The sequence below is a fragment of the Scatophagus argus genome, chromosome 2 (assembly GCF_020382885.2).
Source record: "Scatophagus argus isolate fScaArg1 chromosome 2, fScaArg1.pri, whole genome shotgun sequence".
NCBI lineage: Eukaryota > Metazoa > Chordata > Actinopteri > Scatophagidae > Scatophagus > Scatophagus argus.
The window spans coordinates 8525141-8547123 of record NC_058494.1 but is presented as its reverse complement, the minus strand read 5'-3'; the positions used below and the strand labels follow the sequence as shown (position 1 = coordinate 8547123).

At 40.2% G+C, this 21983-nt stretch overlaps 3 protein-coding genes across 12 annotated transcripts; all 3 read left to right on the top strand.

Moving 5' to 3' along the window:
• The first annotated feature begins 24 nt into the window (after nucleotides 1–24).
• Nucleotides 25–6941, top strand: tmc8 (transmembrane channel-like 8). 4 transcript variants are annotated; one of them, XM_046405602.1, is made up of 16 exons: nucleotides 29–322; nucleotides 1167–1404; nucleotides 2171–2319; nucleotides 2448–2582; nucleotides 2673–2725; nucleotides 2813–2952; nucleotides 3043–3190; nucleotides 3367–3531; nucleotides 3628–3779; nucleotides 3883–3955; nucleotides 4073–4170; nucleotides 4362–4548; nucleotides 5371–5525; nucleotides 5670–5813; nucleotides 6072–6150; nucleotides 6350–6941. In XM_046405602.1, the coding sequence occupies exons 1-16, from the start codon at nucleotides 280–282 to the stop codon at nucleotides 6503–6505; spliced, it is 2115 nt and encodes a 704-aa protein (XP_046261558.1). In that variant the 5' UTR covers nucleotides 29–279; the 3' UTR covers nucleotides 6506–6941. The 4 variants fall into 4 exon arrangements, with proteins under 4 accessions (XP_046261568.1, XP_046261552.1, XP_046261543.1 ...); XM_046405612.1 differs by having other exon boundaries at nucleotides 25–322; nucleotides 3883–4170; nucleotides 6355–6497; XM_046405596.1 differs by having other exon boundaries at nucleotides 27–322; nucleotides 2177–2319; nucleotides 3883–4170.
• A 7-nt stretch (nucleotides 6942–6948) lies between these two features.
• LOC124067895 (Fc receptor-like protein 5) lies at nucleotides 6949–11716 on the top strand. Of its 5 annotated transcripts, none has more exons than XR_006844833.1 (10): nucleotides 6949–7168; nucleotides 7253–7288; nucleotides 7474–7755; nucleotides 7890–8186; nucleotides 8674–8946; nucleotides 9050–9407; nucleotides 10145–10264; nucleotides 10378–10402; nucleotides 10529–10582; nucleotides 11426–11460. XR_006844833.1 is itself a non-coding variant. In XM_046405651.1 (10 exons), the coding sequence occupies exons 1-10, from the start codon at nucleotides 7129–7131 to the stop codon at nucleotides 11565–11567; spliced, it is 1608 nt and encodes a 535-aa protein (XP_046261607.1). In that variant the 5' UTR covers nucleotides 6967–7128; the 3' UTR covers nucleotides 11568–11716. The 5 variants fall into 5 exon arrangements, 4 of the variants coding, with proteins under 4 accessions (XP_046261636.1, XP_046261617.1, XP_046261607.1 ...); XM_046405651.1 differs by having other exon boundaries at nucleotides 6967–7168; nucleotides 9050–9388; nucleotides 11426–11716; XM_046405670.1 differs by having other exon boundaries at nucleotides 6972–7168; nucleotides 9050–9388; nucleotides 10486–10582; nucleotides 11426–11716.
• Nucleotides 11717–11807: 91 nt separating this feature from the next.
• si:dkey-93h22.7 (Fc receptor-like protein 3) lies at nucleotides 11808–21927 on the top strand. 3 transcript variants are annotated; one of them, XM_046405713.1, is made up of 16 exons: nucleotides 11810–11990; nucleotides 12075–12101; nucleotides 12232–12358; nucleotides 12455–12630; nucleotides 13486–13663; nucleotides 14191–14294; nucleotides 14397–14666; nucleotides 17559–17736; nucleotides 18275–18378; nucleotides 18481–18753; nucleotides 18844–19149; nucleotides 19236–19337; nucleotides 19442–19469; nucleotides 21480–21522; nucleotides 21629–21694; nucleotides 21776–21927. In XM_046405713.1, the coding sequence occupies exons 1-16, from the start codon at nucleotides 11921–11923 to the stop codon at nucleotides 21857–21859; spliced, it is 2136 nt and encodes a 711-aa protein (XP_046261669.1). In that variant the 5' UTR covers nucleotides 11810–11920; the 3' UTR covers nucleotides 21860–21927. The 3 variants fall into 3 exon arrangements, with proteins under 3 accessions (XP_046261652.1, XP_046261669.1, XP_046261661.1); XM_046405696.1 differs by lacking the exons at nucleotides 12455–12630; nucleotides 13486–13663; nucleotides 14191–14294; nucleotides 14397–14666 and adding an exon at nucleotides 16528–16703 and having other exon boundaries at nucleotides 11808–11990; XM_046405705.1 differs by lacking the exons at nucleotides 17559–17736; nucleotides 18275–18378; nucleotides 18481–18753 and having other exon boundaries at nucleotides 11811–11990.
• Nucleotides 21928–21983: the final 56 nt, after the last annotated feature.

The window sequence follows — 21983 nt, the reverse complement described above, 5'->3', positions numbered from 1 at the left end:
GTGCCTGTTTCTGCATCCTGTCATGTGATTTCCTTTGAGCTGTCAAATTCGGTCATAGTCACTCAGTCTGAATGTACATCTGCTCCACTTGCCAGAAAGCAAGACACACCGCCAAGACTATGAGATTCACTTCAGTGCTTCAGCAGGGTATTTTGATGCAGAAGTGAAATTTTCATAACTTTGAGTTGCAGTGTTGGTGGAGATGTCTGTAGGCTTGTGTTTTATATGAAGCAAGAAGACTGGTGTTTGTGATCAAAGAGGAAGTGCGGGAAGAAAAATATGGAGGTGCACGATAATGTCAACTTCATGAGACTCCTGTCAGGTAACATACAAACATGGCTGTGCGTCTGCTATCCATATGTGTGTGTCAGAGAGAAAGAATACATGTTGCTTGTTCAACACTGCATCTGTGAATTTCCAAGTTTAAACATGTGTAAATTTGTGTGGGATACTGCTGAGTGCTTACTGAATATAACACATACTGTACCTTTGCACACAGTTTACTACCAAATGAAAAAGCGTGGTTAATTTATTTTTTTGTGAATAGGATAGATTTCTTGTCCGACACAGACCCACAATCACCTGCATATCAAAAACTACATGCAAAACGTCTGCCGTACTGTAGGAAAGATATTTCTCTACTTTTGGAGCAGAGCAGATGATACTCAGATGATGATATGAAGCCTCCACACAGAAGAGGCCAACATCAGGAATCAAACATACATGCATAACAACATAACTTTTGCTCAAACATAAGGATGTTATCAAAAAGAATGTTAAGACTTTTATTCAGGTGAACCCAGCCAATGTTGTTTGACAAGACACTGCTGACTGCTGCATTGTTCTTCATCCAGAGGTCAGATCACTGTTTATTAAATATAAATTATTAAACCTGCAGGAGCTGAAACTAGTCACTTGGTTAATCGACAGAGAATTCTTATTCGAATTCTTATTTGAATTATTTTTAAGCTCACATGCCAAATATTTGCTGATTTCTCTCAAATCTACTGCTTTTCTCAGATTTATGTTTCGGTTGCAGACTGTTGATCAGACTAAAAACCGGATATATTTGAGGAAGTAACTTTGGTCCTTTTTCACTATTTCCCGTAAAACACTGTATGTAAACATGCATTGTGATCTACATATGTGTGTGATTCTCACCACAGATGACAGCATCCAATCGTCTCTGTCGTCAGACTCCTGTGAGTACTATCAGACAGAGATATTTGATCTGTTGCCGAGCACCCAGGCCAGCCGGCTCAACCAGAATACACAGAATCTATGGGAAGCCACCAGTGCCCACCAGGGTGGCCCAGAGCTGAGTGGGAGAGGACCCAAAGACAAGACATCAACACAGCCACTCAGGAACCTGGTCATGTGTATTCAGGGGAAGAGGGATGCCAGGTGGGAGAGCCTATTCATATTTTTGGATGTTTCTTCTGCTTAACCATATTGTTAACCTCTCAAATTTATCTTGGATACCCCTTGAATACTTTGATTTGTAAAAACAGCTTCATATTCTAATCATATTTTCCTTGATGGCCCTCTGCTTCAAGCATTTGAGTTACAAATGTGACCCACTGATTTAGCATTACGCTTCTCTGGGATATATCAAGTGAGAGTTTTAAACAGATGGCCAAAATCTATACAGCAGAGGTCAAAATATCCTGACTTTTAATTGCTGGTATCCCAGAAACCAATATTATAGTGTAGTATCTGACAAAACACTCTTCCTGCCTAGTAAAAACTCACACCCTTCACACATCTCCACCTCCAGGTTGTATTGCAGCCTTTCTGTTAAAATTTATCCCAAAGCCAATCTGAGACAACTCTCATAGCATCACAAAGACATCGCCTGAGTCAGTTTCTCACAGAAAGTGCCATAGAAAACAGATTTGGTTCTGCAAACTGAGTAGTACCTCCCATGATTACAACATTGATCTTAATGTGTAAAGTCATTCGAATGTCCCTTTAAATCCTATTATCAAATGTTAGTTTAGGTTTGTTGTTAAAAAAAAGCTCAATGTTCAGTTTTAATGTGAGACTGAAAATGGGTTACCTCGCCTTTATGTTGTGTTTACCGATCAAATTTTGTGTTAATGGTGTTTTCATGCTGGTTTAACATGTCGAGATAAAAAGGCATTTATTAAATATGCACACTGACCATTAGAGACAGGAGGAAGATGCAAATCAGCAATATTGGTTTTTGGGAGTCCTGGAGGCAGAGCCAGAGCATCAACAGGAAAAGGGTTTGGGCACAGGTAGTAGGCACTCTATCAGGCCTGTTGCCGTGGCAGCGCACGCTCCGTGCCATCGAAGGTAAGAAACTCCTGAAATAGCCTTAACTGTAATGACTTGTTTTGTTGATCTCTTCTGTGTTGTATTAACACGACCCAGACATATGTTGTTACACCATGTAAACCCTAACCCTCACAAATCTGTTCCAGGCAAGTTTGGAGTTGGCGTGAAGGCTTACTTTGTCTTCCTCAGATATCTGGTTTACTTGAACCTGCTTCACTGTGCTTTAATATGGGGTTTCATTTTGGGCCCTACAATATTTTATGGCCGGAGCAACAGCAGTGGTGAGTCAGCTGTGATGACAGTTAACTTAACCACAACTCAAAGTAAAGTCTTGCTGAATCACCTTTGTGTTGTTCTATGTTATTTCACAGAACCTTTAAGGTTTGGGGGCGATGACAATGTGTTGGATTTTTTCCTGGGATCGGTAAGGGTTCATTTGCTTTTGTGTGTGTGTGTGTGTGCTATATGTTTTCTATATGTATTTTAATGGTATCTCTCCTTCTTTCTGCAGGGCTACCTGGATCGTTCTCCAGTCTTTTTTGGTTACTATACTCGCGGTTCCCTGAATTTGCTGTGCTTGAATACACCTCTACTGTACCTGGCTGGAATCCTCACCATCCTGTTCCTCAGTCTCATCATGGTGGTCCGCAGGTCAGTTATGATACAACCACAGAAGAACAAAAAGTTTCAATAGCCATTTTCCTCATCTTAAACCTGCTCCTCTGTAAATTTCTGGGATAGAACAATAGTTGGCTACAAGCACACCTGGATGCTCGGGAAGCGTTACAGTATGAATGTGAGCTATAAGATCTTTTGTGGTTGGGACTTCACCGTCCAGGACCCTGACTCTGCTGTTCTCAAACACAGCTTCATCAGGAACGATCTCAAGGTGAACGGACGCACACATACTAGCTGCACATGAAAGCACTCTTTTAATTTACTATGGTCACTGGCTAAACGCTGAGAATACGCAGTGAATCTTTGGCTGTTTCACATAATATTAAGAGACAAATTAAAAGAAAAAGCTCCTGGCTCAACCCTGTATTTCTCTCTGCTGGTCTGCAGCTGTTCCTGGAGGAGCAGAGTTTCTCTATGCGCAAGGCTCAGAGGACACTGCGACAGAAGGTGCGTCTCTACCTGCTTAGGTTCATCCTCAACCTGGTTGTTCTCTCTCTGCTAGGCGGAGCTTTCATCCTCATCTACTTTGCCACGGAAAAATCTGAGGCTGAGGTAAGACTTAAATGCCGAACATCTGGTTTTGTGATAATGTGTCCCAGATTTAGTGAACAGATTTTCATATTTGACACCCTGGACTGTGTTTCTTAGAGTCATCACTACTGGTTGATCAGTCTGGTCCTCCAGTACCTTCCTCCTATCACCATCACCTTCGTCAACCTGTTTCTTCCTCACGTGTTTCGCAAAATCTCATCTTTTGAGGACTACTCTTTCACCACGCAGATCAATGCCACACTTGTGAGGTAATGCTCACAGGGAGATTAGCACAGGATAAACTAATTGTGTATATAGAAACACACACTCATACACACACACTTGCATGGATTAACTCTGACTCTTCTTCAGGAGCATCTTCTTGAAGCTGGCCTCACTGGGGATCTATTTATTTTTCATCTTGAACAAAACAGTAGATCAGCAAGTGAGTTACGAGAGAGATTTATGTTTGAACAGACTGAGGTTCAGTGAGACTTCAGGTGCAAAGTATTGCTGTGAAATGTTTTTAACAGCCCCTATTATATGTGTGCTTCTTTTTCAGTGCAGGGAGAACAAGTTTGGCAGAGAAATGTACAAGTTGTGTATCTTCAACTTCCTTACCACTTTCTGCGATGCCTTTCTCTTGAACTACCCCAGGAAGTGGGTTTGCTTAACATTGTTTTCGCTCTCGGTCATTCTTGTAGTTTGAATTGAAAAATCAATGTTCTTGATGTCTCTTTTTGGTTAAATTCCACAGTTTGGCTAATTTAAGCAAAGACAAAAGTTCATTTGCAATACATACACCAGATTCATGAACTTTCTGCGCCAACCGTCTTTCCTCTGACTGACAGATTAGTGCAGGAGAAGTATCCTTTGTCCTTGTTGGCCCGATTGTCGGGGAAACAGCGCTTCCTGATCCCGTTCAACATCTTGGATCTCGTGTACAGTCAGACTGTGTCCTGGGTGGGAGTCTACTTCTGCCCTCTGCTGCCTCTGATAGGAACTGTCACACTGATGGCCATCTTCTACATCAAAAAGGTTGTCTGGAAGATGAAAGTTATGCTGCTTAGCTATCTGTCTTCCTCCCTGTTTGTGACTCTTAATGTTTGAATCCAGTTCAACATCCCCTATTGGCATGAATGATGCAAAATATGTAAGAGCACTAAGCACAAATAAAGTAAATAGTAACGCTACTTCAGTTAATAAAAAAAAAAAACAGCAACAATCTGACAATGGTATTCAGGTCAAAAAATAAATAAATTGAAATTGCTAACTAGGAAGAATACAGAAGTACCAAAGCAACAATATTTAATTAATAAAATCAATGACTTCAAATTCAGATTAGTTTAGTTAGCATAAAGACCTGAACCAAGATGTCTGGTTCTGTCCAACTTAACCTACAGGCAGCACCTCCAGTGTTCACTAATCAACATGTTTAAATAAACATGTTTATTTAAACATGTTTTTTTTAAGTGTAAAAATGGCAACAAGTGGTGACTTCACTGCACCCTTACCAGAAGTGGTGTGGAACTTAAGGCTGTTTTGTACAGATCAAGTTGTTCATCAGTGAGCTTTAGTGGTGTTGCTAAGCACATTTTATCATCTCTACAGAGCCAGTCCAGCTGTTGGTTGTGGTTATGCTTATAGCCTTTCTGCTGATTCAAATTTAACATACTGATACAAGACTGATATATTTTTTACATGCTGTAAGTGAGTTTTTCTCTCTTTGTGTCCTTCCCTGAATCCATTCTCTCCTTGTTTCCTTCTGTGACTGATGGAGCTGTAATGAAAAATCGTTTGTGACCATCCATGTATTTGAACATTTTCCAACAATGTCTGCGTCTCTTACACTTTGTGCAGTTCACGGTCCTGCGGTGCTGTGTGGCAGAGCAGAGGATGTTTCGAGCCTCCAGCTCCTCCGTTTTATTCCACTTCATGTTGCTGCTTGGCCTCCTCATAGCTGGAGTCACATTGGGCTATAACATCTACCAGCAAGGCATATCGGACAAAAACATGTACTTTTTACTCGAAATTTTACTATAAATTTGCATTTGCTCGCAAAGAACATAAAGCCTACGCAGTGTTAATTTTCAGTGCACCCTATTTGTTTCTTTACTTTACTTTACTCTGCTCACATGTTCGTCCTGTTTCCCCTCCAGGTCGTCTTGTGGTCCATTTGGAAATGGAGAAACTGTGTTTAATGTGACAGGAGAGTGTGTCGCCAAACTCTCAGGTCCGGCACAAACCATTCTCGGCTACCTGGCCTCCGAGGCATTCGCCCTGCCGCTCATACTAGCTGAGATGTAAGTGTGCAAAGAGACGCCAGGTTTATGCAAATGCTGGCTCTGTATTTGCAGTGTGCCGAGTTTTTCAAGTTTGAACAAGAACAAATATTATCTATTTCAAGACTGTTTCAAAAACTGGGTAGGGGAACTCATCATGTGTGCAGATGCGTACGTGTTGTGTAAAAGTAATAATCATCAATGAATTCAAGCTTTTTTAGACTTTCATTTGATCTGTTGGTCTTTAAATGCAACTTGAAACTCATTCTGTTTCCCCAGCATAATCTTGACCTCATATGTGTCACGGGGAAGAGCCAATCAGAAGGCCATTGAGAGACTGAAAGACATGTTGGTTATGGTGAGTCACAGGGCATCAAACAACTTGTGTACTTACAAATTAGTCACAGAAAGAAGATGAGAAAATATCTGAGTTACCCCTATTCGATTTGGTTGTTGCAAGTGAATCGTTCCTGCTGGGGTCCGTGAGTGTGATATTCTTTTCTGCTGTATCTGTGTACCCATTGTGGCTATGAATTTGTATTCTTTTTTTCTCACAGAGCAGCTCAGATAAGCGTTTTCTAGTGAAACAGCATGCCACGATGCTCAGAAGGCAGAGAAACACCCACAGAGTTCATCCTGCAGCCGTCAGAGAGACCTCCGCCCGTACAACTTTACTAAAGCCCCCGAGCTTGCAGACCTGTCCATCCACCTGACCTCTGCTTGAAAATAAAGCCTGGCTTTGGATGACCACAGCTGGGTGGAGTCCTGACGGATGGCTGAAAATTGAAATACTGATGAATGTCTCACTTTTCCAGCGACATGTTGTGCAATGACAGGAAATACATTTATGACCTTTTTTATGCAGAAGTCTTAATTTCACCTTCATATCACAAATTCCCTTCATCTGAGCTAATTCTGCTGTCATTTTTTTACAGGAATAAATAAGAAAAATGTTTCTGTATCTTGAGTGATTTTTTTAAGCTTAATTCATATTAAATCGGTAATTTATGTCAAGTATTTATCAAAGTATTTTTACTCAGCATTTCTACGATGCTTATAGTATTTAGTTATGTTCCAAAATGTCACTTTACATGTGCTCAGAATGTGTTTTTTTTACATATCCTCCTCATTAAACCTTTGGGGTTTGTACATTTTTTCAAAGCTTTGTTTGTATTGAACATCACACTGGTACTTTAAATGAAACCAAACATGAAGTCTAATATGTTATCTACTTGCAACACATGTGTGACGCACCCAGATCCACACACACGCACGGAAGCGCACTGAACTGAGCAGGAAACCATGTCAAAGATACAATACAATACAAAGCACTGTTATGAGGAATCTACAGACTCTGAATTTGTTGACGGTTGTGGGTGAGTTCATTGAATTTTTGTGGCAACATAAAGAAAATCTAATGGACTGATAAAACTGAAAATGTGGTGTTGATGTTTTTTCAGCTCTGGTTTATTCTGCAAGTTTGTCCACCAAAATAAGTAAGTTTGCTAAGATAAGAAGCTCAGTTTGTCCTCGCTGGTTCAGTACTTTTCAGATATTTTCTGCATTATGTAGTGGCATAATTCAGCAGCTTCTGTTCTGATCTCAAAGGTGACATAAAACAATTTAGTGTCTCTATTTGCTCATACTGTCAGACTTTTAATAGTTTCATTTTTCTTTTCAGATGACTCAAGTGTTCTTCGCCCTGTGCTGACTGGTTCGGACCTGGCCTACCTCAGCACAAGGGCGACTTTCTGGTGTATTGCACCTGGCTCCTCTCCACCAGTTACCTATGAGCTAATGAGGGATGATGGTGTCCTGATCGCCGCTGAGACAGATTTCACAGGGGGCCAACATGTACCATTCTCCCTGAAAGTCACTGCAACACCAGACGTGTCCTACTACTGCAAGGCGACAGCAGGGGGGAGCACAGGAGTCAGCAACAGCATCAAGCTGAGTGTAGTCAGTGAGTAAAGAACATGAACAGACAGGAAATATTCATCTTTTTACAACATAATAATCCTGGTTACTTCACTGGAGACACTCAGTCGCAAACCTCTTCCTCCCCTCTCAAATCATCTATCATTCCCTAACTTCCAGCTCCACCATCAAACACCAGAGTGACTTCTGAGCCCTCCCCCACTGACGTATACGTGGGGTCGCACATTGTATTGAACTGCAATGTCACAAAGGGCTCCCACCTTTCCTACACCTGGTTTTTCAACAGAACGGAAGTAACATCTTCAACGTTCTCCTCCCTCCACCTCTCTGGGAACACGTTAGTGCTGGGAAAGGTGACTCCAGAACATGCTGGGTACTATTCTTGCATGGCTTGGTCCAGGGTGCAGGACATCAAGAGGTTTTCAAGTAGCTCAGAGGTCCAAGTGACAGTCAAAGGTATGTGTCAACAGAAAATACAAAACTGGAGCTGGAGGTAATGAATAACTCGATGAGTAACATGTTAATGGTGATAGCAACATTGTTTGATGGTAGTTCCACAACTTCAAAAATTTCGTCATCAGCCTCAGTATGCTAATTGGGAAATGCTAGCATGACGATGCACTGAACAAATATGAACTAGACTTCACCTAGCAACAAAGAAGGCTGATATTTTTAGACTCTTCACCAAACTGTAGTTGCAAAATTGGAAGGCCACTTGTCCAAAATATCACAGTAGACTTTAGCATTAAGAGCTCTTTTAAGGAAATAAGGGGCCTCTAAACATAAAAAACAATCCCAGCCCAGTAATCATCATCCACACACTTTTGTCTACATACTCCTCATTGATGCACCTGCCTGAAATGTTAGATTTGGGTAGATTTGTACAAAGTTTCTCTGTGGCCTAACATGTTCTGTGTCATCACTGTCTTCATTCCTCCTCCAGTCTACGTTTCAAAACCAAGGATCTCCTTCTCCTTCTCCAATGAGGGCGATGGTTACCGCGGCAATGTGACCTGCTGGTCAACAAGAGGGAGTCCTCCGGTCAACTTCTCTCTTTTATTAGATGACAAGGAAGCGGGCTCTGTCACAACAACTGAATCCCTCACTGCCTGGTTCCCTGTCGCCTTTGTGCCAGGGCTGGACATGGGCACAGCTCAATGTAGGGTCAAGAATGATGTGCAGGAGTTGATGAGTGAGCCCGTGACGCTGGTTGTGGGTATGAGCTGCAAGGACATGTCAACGTGTCTTTCCCCAATCGTCTATCTTAGTTGTCTGCTCTTTCGTGATCTTTCTCGTTATGTATCCCCCTTTATGTCCAGTCCCAGTTGGAGGCGAAGTGAAGGTGGAGGTTGAATATCTCTACAGAGCTGACTCCAAACTGGCTGCAGCCAGGCTGCACTGTTTAGTCAGCAGAGGAACTTTTCCTTACGTCTCCTGGCTCTTGAACGGCTCCATCCTTCCTTCTCAGACACATGAGGACTCCTTTATTCTGCCTGCCCATGACCTGTCTCACTATGCCATAGCTGACCATAGACAAATCATCTTTCTGGCCAAGCTGGGCCCAAAGGAGACTGGGTATTACCACTGCAGGGCCAGAGACAGCTACAATGACTCTGGGCCATGGGTGGAGAGTGCAGCTGTGCTGGTCCCAGTCACAGGTGAAACGATCAAGGCTAGGTACCAAATAAAAGTAATCTTAATGGAATAGTTTGACTTTTTGGAAAATATGCATTCACTTGCTTACTGAGAGTTAGATGAATAGAATAATGCCACTTTCAAAGGTAATAGAATAGAATAGAATACCTTTATTGTCACTATACAACAACAGGATCTGCCCACCACTCTGAAGTTCTTGTTCTATCTTGCTTGTTTAACACGCATGAAAAATTGTGTAAAATAAATAATTAAATAAATAAATAAAGTAAAATTGGCAGGTTGACATTTTACAAGGGCAATGTGCTGAACTATTTCCTGGCCATGTGTATTGTCCCGAGTTTCCACGGGTTGCCAAAAATTTTTTTTTTTGTTAGGATGGCGATGGAATCATCCAATATTACGTACGTGGTTCCTCCTAGAAATAATAATAAAAATAAAAATCCTTCTTGACACTGCTCACAACAAGGTCTGTGGATTATCTTGAGCAATCTGGTCTCTGAAAGAAACGTTGCTGGTGAGATTTTCAATAAGCGCATGAGCATATTTTCACAAAATATTTAGCCAGTCTTTCTTTATAACCTCGACTCATGTTAATATTTCACATGTGCCTTTCTATAAATATCCTTAACTCTATGTCTTGATCAACATCTTTCACAGAGACACCATCAAGTAAAAAGCACATATTGTATATTTACTATATACTGTCTGGACAGTATGTACAATGTAATACTTCTGGTCTTATTCTTTCTCCTCCACAGGGATTCTCATGAACATCATGAACACCACAGAAATCGTTACCATATGGTTCTGCTGCTTCCTGTTTCTGATGTTGGTAGTGAGTGTAGGCTGCTTTTGCAAGATGTTTGACCACAACCAAGGTGTGTGTGTGTGTCCATGTATGTGTGTAACACATTTTAATGGACTGGAAATTGGTATTCAAATATATATGTTATAAATGTTCTTGTGTTCCCTTCTGTCATTTCTCTCACAGCTCACACCCACAGTGCTGTGACAAAGTAAGTTTTCTCCTTGTTTACCTCACAAGGTTTATCATCCCTCAACTCAAATCAACCTGTTGAACACTGTTTGTTCCTTCCAGTCCCAGTTCTGTTCCACTTCCTCTGTCTCCACTTGTGTCCCAGTCAGGAGGCGAGCAGGCTGATACTTCCTGTACAGACTGTGATGTTCAGAATCAGGTATTCCAGCTAGAACACATAACATCACTGAATGTAAACATGATGATTTGAATCTGTGAAATATGACATCTTACTTTACAGTTTGCTTATTTTACCATAATTTCATTGAAAGCAACTGATATGTAACTGTAAAGTCACTGTAAAGTTCCTGGAAAGAGTATGTAATTTGGTACTAATTATAGGAAAAATGGACAGTGTGTTTAACTGAAACACTCTGATGGCAAATGTTTTGTACAGGTTAATATTTCCTGATAATTTTTCAGGACAGAAATATGTGTTATAGAACTAATTATAGAGAAATTATAGAGAAAATCAGCTGCTCCATTTAAACCGAAGAAATATTGATTCCTTATTTGTTGTGAATCATTTTTATTTATTTTTTGAATGTGTATTTTCACTGACCAGAACACTTTCTCATGATCACACTAGCAATTAATTGGAATTAATCTATGAAAAATGAATTGAACATTGTGTTTATTTCCCCATTATTGGTACAGGTTTTCTCCTGGTATCTTTTGAGGAGTTACTTGGAATTATCAGGAAAATGCAGACCAACCAAATAAACCCAATTACCCACTTATTTTCTACCATAACCTAAAGAGTTTTTAAGTCAGTGCACAGCAGGCCCATACAATGCGAAGTGTTACCTATTATCCTCCAGAAAACTTTTTAACATAAAATCAACTCTTAAAGAATGAGAAGAAAAACTACACTGGACATTTAACTTCACCGAACCCATCTTTACTTTTCATTCATTCATTACACGACTGCTATGTTTTGAATGGTATCTGTAACAAATTGAAAACAAGAAGACATCAGGACTGTTCTGTCTGTGTGTTTCAGACAGTGGAGATCACAGTATGACGGAGGAGGAACCTGCACCTCTCATCAAGCTTTCATCATTTCATTTCAAATCTGCAGCAACTTCTTTTGTTGTTCTGGTGGTGCAGTTACGACTTTTCCTGAGCTGCCAAGCTGCTTTTAGAGACTGGTGGAACATTCAGTTAAAAGAGTGGAAGATTATGTTTTTTGACAAAATTGATGTATAAGATGTCGTGTCATATTTTCTTGTTTTGTTTTGTTTTGTTTTGTTGCAAATAAAAAAGGTCTTGTTGTTGCTTGATTACACCTTCATCTCTAGAGTTATGGCATAAGTGAATGAATTATTTTGTGATGTTCCAGAGAGGGAGGGTACAGCAGGGTGGTGTAGTGTGACACTATCAGCTATTTGCACATGTTTCTAAGAGTGTGTGCGTGTGTGTTTTCACCCACAGCACTTCAGGACTCATTTCAAAACTGTCAAAACTCATTACACAGCTTAGTGTAATTCCATATAAAATGTACAGCTGTACCAAAGGCATCAGTTTTTCTTCAAGAATGTTTCCTTCTCTCTTTGTGGTCATACTGGGTAAGTTCAAAGTGCACTAATGTACACTTGGCATTTCACAGTTTGAAGCTGTTGAAAACTATTTGATTTCTTTTTCTTCCTCAGGGTTGTGCTATTGTAGTGAGGAGAACAGTAAGTCATTAAGTCACATTAGTGTGTTAATACTTGCACAGTATAGTCAATTAATACAGTTTTACATCTCATATTTCTTTGTGTAGAGTGTTTGCACAGTTTTGCTTCTTTTAATTCAAGTTTTTGATAGGTGAGTCATCTCTGGGTATTCCACGGCTGTATGGGCCTTCTGAGGCTTTGGTGAAAACCATTGCAGAATTTAATTGTGAACTGCTGACCTACCCAGATGGTGAGCCTGTCCTGCTGCAGTTATTCAAGTGAGTACTTGTTTACATTAAATTGGACTGCTGCATTAAAATGTAAAAGTAATGACAGAAAATTAAAAATACAATCTAATTACCAACCTCTTCCAGGGCGGGTAATCGTGACAATTTTCTGGCTGAATACACCTCCCTGGATGGGGAAATTGCAGCCTTCCCCATGATAATCAAACTTCACTATGAGGGAAACCTGGAGTGTGTGGCCCGACTGCGGAACAACTCCAATGTAGAGCCCACTGTCAGCAACATACACCACCTGAGGGTTGTTGGTGAGTGCCTTTATTACCAGGAATATGTTGTATGTCATCTGTGCATGGTTTCACTGTAAAAGTAGCACAGATCATTATGAGCATGTATGTTTGTCTAAGCTCAGTAGAACGAGAAACATGTTTGAGAAACATGAATTGGAAAAAAATCCCAGAGAAACACTCCAAAATCTTGTGGAAAGCCTTCCCAGAAGAGTGGAAGCTGTTATAGTTGAAAAGGGGGGTTCAGTTCTATATTAATGTCTGTATTTAGAATGCAATCTCATTAAAGTCCTGTTGGTGTAATGATCAGGTGCCCCAGTCTCTATCACGTATTTCTTAGCCTGTTTATGTTGTCTGTGTTAGATTTATTGTTGTTTCACTGCTTTTACTGTGAGATGCTTTGTCAGCCTAACCTCTCTTGAAAAACAGATTTTAATCATAATGAGACCTGGTTAAATAAGAAAAGATAAAACAAAAGGGTTCCCTAAATATTACAATCACAATATGGAAATTTAAGACAAGAAATTCTGAACATTTTAGTATTTTCAGACTGCAGTGAATACACTGACAAGATAAGATAATAATATGCCTCAAATTATACGCCAGCTGTTTGCTAAAAAGTCACCATGTTTCCGTAATAAATCGTGCAAATTTAAAGCCATTGTTTGGCTGTCTTACAATAATGATCTCCCATACACATGTCATGCAAAGTTTGTCTGCAGCTGACATCAAAGCTAAGGTATCAGACCTTTGTAAATTGATGCAAATTGAGTTGATGAAGCTCAGCTTGAAAAATCAAAGTCTCTTTATTCCAGTAAGAAGACTTATTGTTTGAAATAAGGTCAGAGTCTCAGGCTGTTGCTGTCTGTCCTGCAGAACCAGTGAGAGATGCACGGATTGAAGTCCTTTCAGGTCGAGTGGAATTCTTTGAAGGAGAGACTCTGGAGCTACGCTGTAAAGTTTCTGCTGGAAATCATGTCTCCTACAAGTGGCTGCTGAATGATCAGCTTGTCTCTCATTCTCATGTCCACGGTGAAATTCTCGTCATCAACAGGTCAGATTGATTCTAGGGCGTAAAGTGTGGATGCAATCAGAGAAACCAAACACAAACTGCTTCTGTAAAATTGACTGAATCTATTTGTTTGATATATATTGGATATTGGATTGGATTTCATCTTTATGTAACAGCCAGTGGTGGTGTATCTGCAGCCATTCTGTCAACAATTTGTTGATATCTCAGTTCTTCTTGACCAAGTGGTAGATACTGTGTCTGAAAATAATGATACATCTGACTCTGGTTGCTGGTAAATAGCTTAGTTTAGCATAACAACTGACTTGGTCCAAAGTTTAAAAATACAGCTACCGATACCTGTAAGGCTCACCCATCAACATCTTATTTGTCAGACAAACAGAAATCTAAAAATGAATCTGAAATATGAAATTGCTCTTTCAGAGAGAGAAACAGGGAAAGAATTGAGTAGCCTTGTAGCATCTCTTGAGTCTATTGTCCCTCAATAAGCATCTTTCCCCACAGCATAAAATAAAAACAGTTACTGAAATGATTATCGGTATCACTCTCAGAACTACTTCTAAAGACAGCGGCTCCTACATGTGTGTGGCCACCAACATCTTCAACAAAACAAAGGTCTTCAACTCCAGTAGCACTGAAATAATCACGGTGAAAGGTCAGCTGTCATCTGCTGTTAATAAACTCTCCAATCCAAACTCATACAAGTGACTTGGTTCCAAAGAACAAAATAACATTCTCCAACATCCTGTTTCCTCAGACATGGTGTCACACCCTGACATCTCCTTCACAGTGTCAAAGGAGGATTCCCACAGCTATTCTGCCATGGTCACCTGTCAGTCAACAAAAGGGACTCCGCCTATCACCTTTTCAATTTACATGACAGAACTGGTTGCCAGTACAATAACTCAAGAGAGAAATGCCAAATTTAAGGTTCCATTGGTCTTGGGCGAGCACTTGGGATGGTTGCAATGCCAGGCAAGGAATGCAGACCAGACAGCTTACAGTGCATGGATTCGCCTAGAAGTTGGTATGTTGGTAGTGAGTGTAGGCTGCTTGTGCAAGATGTTTGACCACAACCAAGGTGTGTGTGTGTGTCCATGTATGTGTGTAACACATTTTAATGGACTGGAAATTGGTATTCAAATATATATTAAATGTTCTTGTGTTCCCTTCTGTCATTTCTCTCACAGCTCACACCCACAGTGCTGTGACAAAGTAAGTTTTCTCCTTGTTTACCTCACAAGGTTTATCATCCCTCAACTCAAATCAACCTGTTGAACACTGTTTGTTCCTTCCAGTCCCAGTTCTGTTCCACTTCCTCTGTCTCCACTTGTGTCCCAGTCAGGAGGCGAGCAGACTGATACTTCCTGTACAGACTGTGATGTTCAGAATCAGGTATTCCAGCTAGAACACATAACATCACTGAATGTAAACATGATGATTTGAATCTGTGAAATATGACATCTTACTTTACAGTTTGCTTATTTTACCATAATTTTTTATTTCCCCATTATTGGTACAGGTTTTCTCCTGGTATCTTTTGAGGAGTTACTTGGAAATTATCAGGAAAATGCAGACCAACCAAATAAACCCAATTACCCACTTATTTTCTACCATAACCTAAAGAGTTTTTAAGTCAGTGCACAGCAGGCCCATACAATGCGAAGTGTTACCTATTATCCTCCAGAAAACTTTTTAACATAAAATCAACTCTTAAAGAATGAGAAGAAAAACTACCCTGGACATTTAACTTCACCGAACCCATCTTTACTTTTCATTCATTCATTACACGACTGCTATGTTTTGAATGGTATCTGTAACAATTTGCAAACAAGAAGACATCAGGACTGTTCTGTCTGTGTGTTTCAGACAGTGGAGATCACAGTATGACGGAGGAGGAACCTGCACCTCTCATCAAGCTTTCATCATTTCATTTCAAATCTGCAGCAACTTCTTTTGTTGTTCTGGTGGTGCAGTTACGACTTTTCCTGAGCTGCCAAGCTGCTTTTAGAGACTGGTGGAACATTCAGTTAAAAGAGTGGAAGATTATGTTTTTTGACAAAATTGATGTATAAGATGTCGTGTCATATTTTCTTGTTTTGTTTTGTTGCAAATAAAAAAGGTCTTGTTGTTGCTTGATTACACCTTCATCTCTAGAGTTATGGCATAAGTGAATGAATTATTTTGTGATGTTCCAGAGAGGGAGGGTACAGCAGGGCGGTGTAGTGTGACACTATCAGCTATTTGCACATGTTTCTAAGAGTGTGTGCGTGTGTGTTTTCACCCACAGCACTTCAGGACTCATTTCAAAACTGTCAAAACTCATTACACAGCTTAGTGTAATTCCATATAAAATGTACAGCTGTACCAAAGGCATCAGCTTTTCTTCAAGAATGTTTCCTTCTCTCTTTGTGGTCATACTGGGTAAGTTCAAAGTGCACTAATGTACACTTGGCATTTCACAGTTTGAAGCTGTTGAAAACTATTTGATTTCTTTTTCTCCCTCAGGGTTGTGCTATTGTAGTGAGGAGAACAGTAAGTCATTAAGTCACATTAGTGTGTTAATACTTGCACAGTATAGTCAATTAATACAGTTTTACATCTCATAATTCTTTGTGTAGAGTGTTTGCACAGTTTTGCTTCTTTTAATTCAAGTTTTTGATAGGTGAGTCATCTCTGGGTATTCCATGGCTGTATGGCCCTTCTGAGGCTGTGGTGAAAACCTTTGCAGAATTTAATTGTGAACTGCTGACCTACCCAGATGGTGAGCCTGTCCTGCTGCAGTTATTCAAGTGAGTACTTGTTTACATTAAATTGGACTGCTGCATTAAAATGTAAAAGTAATGATAGAAAATTAAAAATACAATCTAATTACCAACCTCTTCCAGGGTGGGTAATCGTGACAATTTGCTGGCTGAATACACCTCCCTGGATGGGGAAATTGCAGCCTTCCCCATGATAATCAAACTTCACCATGAGGGCAACCTGGAGTGTGTGGCTCAACTGCAGAACAACTCCAATGTAGAGCCCACTGTCAGCAACATACACCACCTGAGGGTTGTTGGTGAGTGCCTTTATTACCAGGAATATGTTGTATGTCATCTGTGCATGGTTTCACTGTAAAAGTAGCACAGATCATTATGAGCATGTATGTTTGTCTAAGCTCAGTAGAACGAGAAACATGTTTGAGAAACATGAATTGGAAAAAAATCCCAGAGAAACACTCCAAAATCTTGTGGAAAGCCTTCCCAGAAGAGTGGAAGCTGTTATAGTTGAAAAGGGGGGTTCAGTTCTATATTAATGTCTGTATTTAGAATGCAATCTCATTAAAGTCCTGTTGGTGTAATGATCTGGTGCCCCAGTCTCTATCACGTATATCTTAGCCCGTTTATGTTGTCTGTGTTAGATTTATTGTTGTTTCACTGCTTTTACTGTGAGATGCTTTGTCAGCCTAACCTCTCTTGAAAAACAGATTTTAATCATAATGAGACCTGGTTAAATAAGAAAAGATAAAACAAAAGGGTTCCCTAAATATTACAATCACAATATGAAAATTTAAGACAAGAAATTCTGAACATTTTAGTATTTTCAGACTGCAGTGAATACACTGACAAGATAAGATAATAATATGCCTCAAATTATACGCCAGCTGTTTGCTAAAAAGTCACCATGTTTCCGTAATAAATCGTGCAAATTTAAAGCCATTGTTTGGCTGTCTTAAAATAATGATCTCCCATACACATGTCATGCAAAGTTTGTCTGCAGCTGACATCAAAGCTAAGGTATCAGACCTTTGTAAATTGATGCAAATTGAGTTGATGAAGCTCAGCTTGAAAAATCAAAGTCTCTTTATTCCAGTAAGAAGACTTATTGTTTGAAATAAGGTCAGAGTCTCAGGCTGTTGCTGTCTGTCCTGCAGAACCAGTGAGAGGTGCATGGATTGAAGTCCTTTCAGGTCGAGTGGAATTCTTTGAAGGAGAGACTCTGGAGCTACGCTGTAAAGTTTCTGCTGGAAATCATGTCTCCTACAAGTGGCTGCTGAATGATCAGCTTGTCACTCATTCTCATGTCCACGGTGAATTTCTCGTCATCAACAGGTCAGATTGATTCTAGGGCATAAAGTGTGGATGCAATCAGAGAAACCAAACACAAACTGCTTCTGTAAAATTAACTGAATCTATTGTGTTTGATATATATTGGATATTGGATTGGCTAATATTGGATTTCATATTTATGTAACAGCCAGTGGTGGTGTATCTGCAGCCATTCTGTCAACAATTTGTTGATATCTCAGTTCTTCTTGACCAAGTGGTAGATATTGTGTCAGAAAATAATGATACATCTGACTCTGGTTGCTGGTAAATAGCTTAGTTTAGCATAACAACTGACTCGGTCCAAAGTTTAAAAATACAGCTACTGATACCTGTAAGGCTCACCCATCAACATCTTATTTGTCAGACAAACAGAAATCTAAAAATGAATCTGAAATATGAAATTGCTCTTTCAGAGAGAGAAACAGGGAAAGAATTGAGTAGCCTTGTAGCATCTCTTGAGTCTATTGTCCCTCAATAAGCATCTTTCCCCACAACATAAAATGAAAACAGTTACTGAAATGATTATCGGTATCACTCTCAGAACTACTTCTAAAGACAGTGGCTCCTACATGTGTGTGGCCACCAACATCTTCAACAAAACAAAGGTCTTCAACTCCAGTAGCACTGAAATAATCACGGTGAAAGGTCAGCTGTCATCTGCTGTTAATAAACTCTCCAATCCAAACTTATACAAGTGACTTGGTTCCAAAGAACAAAATAACATTCTCCAACATCCTGTTTCCTCAGACATGGTGTCACGCCCTGACATCTCCTTCACAGTGTCAAAGGAGGATTCCCTCAACTATTCTGCTATGGTCACCTGTCAGTCAACAAAAGGGACTCCGCCTATCACCTTTTCAATTTGCAACATGACAGAACTGGTTGCCAGTACAATAACTCAAGAGAGAAATGCCAAATTTAAGGTTCCATTGGTCTTGGGCGAGCACTTGGGATGGTTGCAATGCCAGGCAAGGAATGCAGACCAGACAGCTTACAGTGCATGGATTCGCCTAGAAGTTGGTATGTTCATTGACCTAACACTATGGTATGTACCACTTTTTTAAATGTTTGTCCGCAATGCCTCTTTTTGATCAATAATGTCTCCGACAGTCCCGGTTAGTGGTCCTGTGATGATACATTATGACTATGACTTTGGAGAAAACTATGCTGTGACTATCGTGAGGTTCTACTGCAAGGCGGCAGAGGGATCTCTTCCACGGTACCAGTGGTTCCTCAACAAAACCCTTCTACATGACAGAGGAAGCTTCTACTATGTGGACCACCAGCCTCCGGAGCAGTCTATACTGGTGTTGTCTGTAAGCAGAAGCAGTGCTGGGACGTACCACTGTGAGGTGTCTGACAGCTTTGACAATACCACTGCCATAAATAGCAAAAGGTGGTATTTGGATAAAGAAGGTACAGTTCATTCATTCCTGCTGATTTATGTAAAACATTCTTGCGACAGCCGCTTTTATCTCTTAGTCATCTTCCTGCTCCTCCAGAGCTGAATCGTCTCCCCGTACTGGTGGTGGTAGTTGTCTTTGGATGTTTCACGGCCCTGCTCCTCGTGGTCACCATTTGTTGCTGGGTTGGAGTGGTGTTCAGTGAGTGCACAACGTCTCCGCAATGAGTCCTGATTTTTGTCATATCCGGTGTGGCTAATTTCTCATTGCTACAGTGAATGAATGAATTTTTATTCTTCTTTCAGGACGAAGGCGGTATGGAGGGAAGTCTCTGTGAGTCCATTTCTCTGTTAAACTCTGATATCTAGAAAAATGATGACCACGCTATGAAGCTGTTACTTCCTGTTGTTGAGAGAAATGTGCTACTTGATCAGCTTGAGTCAGATTGAGGAAGAACTACTTTATGACAGTTAATCCATCAGCAATTAAAGCAAATAAAGGCAGATGCTTAGTGAAAAAAATATACAGTGGAAATAACATAAAATCTGGCTAATTTTATTTGTTCATGGTGGCAGATGATTGACATACACTAAACCTATGCAACAGGCATGACATCTATACTTTTGTCACAGCTCCAAATAAGGTCTCATGTTCACAGTTAAGGCTCACAATATCAACAGTGAGCTGGGAGGAAAGTCTGGCGAACGCTAACAAAATCTGAGAAAACGTGTTTCATTTTTTTGGAAGGTGCATTTTTGCCTTCATTAGATAGTTTGACATTATAGAGTGACTATGAACGTGTGGAGAGAAGGGAACTACATGTGACAGAGCTTTTGAGTTTGAGCTGAACTGGGGGTGTGGTTATGTTGTTAGGTGTATAAGACCTATTGGATCAGCAGGCCACACATCATTAACCTCAGTCGGTGGAAAAGGAACTGAAACAGCAGCTGATGCAGCTTACAGACACAGAAAGAAAGCTGTTGTACAAGATATCTGAAATGTCCAACATATGAGTGTGGAGACAGATGAGGGGCAATAAAAATTTGAGTGATTGTTATATTTTTCCCTATACTTTGCTTGTTTCATTACATTTTCTGTGAATTGTATCTTGCTGTATGATTATGTAAATGATAAACGCCCAGGAAGTCAACATTAATATGATGAGTGAAAAGAAGTGTCTGACACAGTGTTAAATTCCAACATATTTAATTAGAGTATGCTCGTGGAAGTTACACTCCTCCTCGGACAACACTACAGTACTGTGTGTAGTTTAGCCTTTGTTAAACTAATATATTTTCCACAGAACTGCAAGAATATTTACAACTGCACCTTTCAACATCTATTATACAGTGCCTTTAAAAAGTATTGGCCCCCTTTATTGCTTTTATGAATGGTGTCATAGTCAATATAATTTGGCTCTTTTGACAAAAAATATACAAAACAAACAAAACATTTAATGTCAAAGTGAAAACAGATTTCTACAAAATAATGTCAACTAATCAAAATGCATAATGTAAAATAAGTGGCTGTATAAATATCTGCTCTTTTCAAGTCAAGCATTTGGTAGATGCACCTTTGATTGTAATCACAGCTCTGAGTCTGTGTGGATGGATCTCAGTCAGGCTTACACCTTCAGACACTGCAATTTTACTCCGTCCTTCCTTGCTAAATTGCTCAAGCTCTATCAGGTCGCACAGGGATGGGATGTGAACAACCCTTTTCAAGTCCAGCCACAAATTCTCTGTTGGAGTGCGGTCTGGGTTTTGACTCCACCACTCCAGAAAATTCACCTTGTTGTCTTTAAACCATTTCGGCGTAGCTTTTGCTGTATGCTTTGGGTCAGTGTCTTGCTGGAAAATAAATCCTTTCTGTTGCAGACTGAATCTGATTGTCCTCACGATTTCCTATATTTTGCTGCATTCATTTTGCCCTCTACCTTTAAGAGCCTTCCAGGCCCTGTTGCTGAGAAGCATCCCCACAGCACGATGCCGCCACCACCATGTTTCACGGTGGGGATAGTGTGTTTGTGGTGATGTGTGGTGTTTGGTGCCCACTAAATATAGCTTCTAGTCTGATGGCCATAAAGCTCGATTTTGGTCTCATCAGACCGAAGAAGGTTCTTTGGTCTCATCAGGTCAGTCGTTTTAAAGGGAGTGAATATTTATTCATTACTTTCGAGAAATGTTTTCACTTTGAGGTTTTGTTGTACATTTTTGCCTGAAAAAGCCAAATTATGTTGACTGTGGTTCCATTTATAAAAGCAATAAAAGTGGGAAACATTTAGAGGGATGAACACTTTTCATATGCACTGTTTATGTGACAAATGGTGTTTTCCCCTTTCAGGGTGGCCTTGGAGATGGACAGAATGGTGGATGCTGGCGAGCCGGTCAGTCAATATTTCTGTAACTCCATCTTTAAAAGGCTGAGCAGTTTTTCGTGATCACACATTGTACTGTGCCATACAACAGCTCTTCAAGTATCTCTCCTTGTAGGATTTGAAAGACTTCACTGACGACGCTGATGTGGTGAAGACAGCAAGCGATGTTGAATTTGATCAGGTGAGATCCAATAAATGAATTTTTTAAAAAATGCAAACAAGCAAGCAAACTCTTCTGCTCAGCTGTCTGTTCTCTCCTCAGGCATCGGAAGCCTCTGTGGACGAATGGCCTCAGATTGAGGAAGAGAAGACGACGATTGAAGATGAACCAGCTGAGGAGCCCTGAGGAGCAAACTGTTGCTGTGTTAACACGTGTCTTTGTGATTAAATAAATTCGGCTGGTGTCACTATGAATAATTAGACTGTGTAAAGTTTATGATGCGCTTAAATAATGAGAAAGAGAGTCGCTC

What these genes read in the sequence shown, in the direction of transcription:
- si:dkey-93h22.7 (XM_046405713.1), top strand. Translation starts at nt 11,921, where the DNA reads ATGTACAGCTGTACCAAAGGCATCAGTTTTTCTTCAAGAATGTTTCCT. An exon ending in TGGTGGATGCTGGCGAGCCG is followed by an intron (nt 21,523 to 21,628) that starts GTCAGTCAATAT and finishes CTCTCCTTGTAG; the next exon opens with GATTTGAAAGACTTCACTGA. An exon ending in GCGATGTTGAATTTGATCAG is followed by an intron (nt 21,695 to 21,775) that starts GTGAGATCCAAT and finishes TTCTCTCCTCAG; the next exon opens with GCATCGGAAGCCTCTGTGGA.
- tmc8 (XM_046405587.1), top strand. Translation starts at nt 280, where the DNA reads ATGGAGGTGCACGATAATGTCAACTTCATGAGACTCCTGTCAG. An exon ending in CTCATCATGGTGGTCCGCAG is followed by an intron (nt 2,953 to 3,042) that starts GTCAGTTATGAT and finishes TTTCTGGGATAG; the next exon opens with AACAATAGTTGGCTACAAGC. An exon ending in CGGAAAAATCTGAGGCTGAG is followed by an intron (nt 3,532 to 3,627) that starts GTAAGACTTAAA and finishes TGTGTTTCTTAG; the next exon opens with AGTCATCACTACTGGTTGAT.
- LOC124067895 (XM_046405651.1), top strand. Translation starts at nt 7,129, where the DNA reads ATGAGGAATCTACAGACTCTGAATTTGTTGACGGTTGTGG. An exon ending in GGTCCAAGTGACAGTCAAAG is followed by an intron (nt 8,187 to 8,673) that starts GTATGTGTCAAC and finishes TTCCTCCTCCAG; the next exon opens with TCTACGTTTCAAAACCAAGG. An exon ending in ACTGTGATGTTCAGAATCAG is followed by an intron (nt 10,583 to 11,425) that starts GTATTCCAGCTA and finishes TGTGTGTTTCAG; the next exon opens with ACAGTGGAGATCACAGTATG.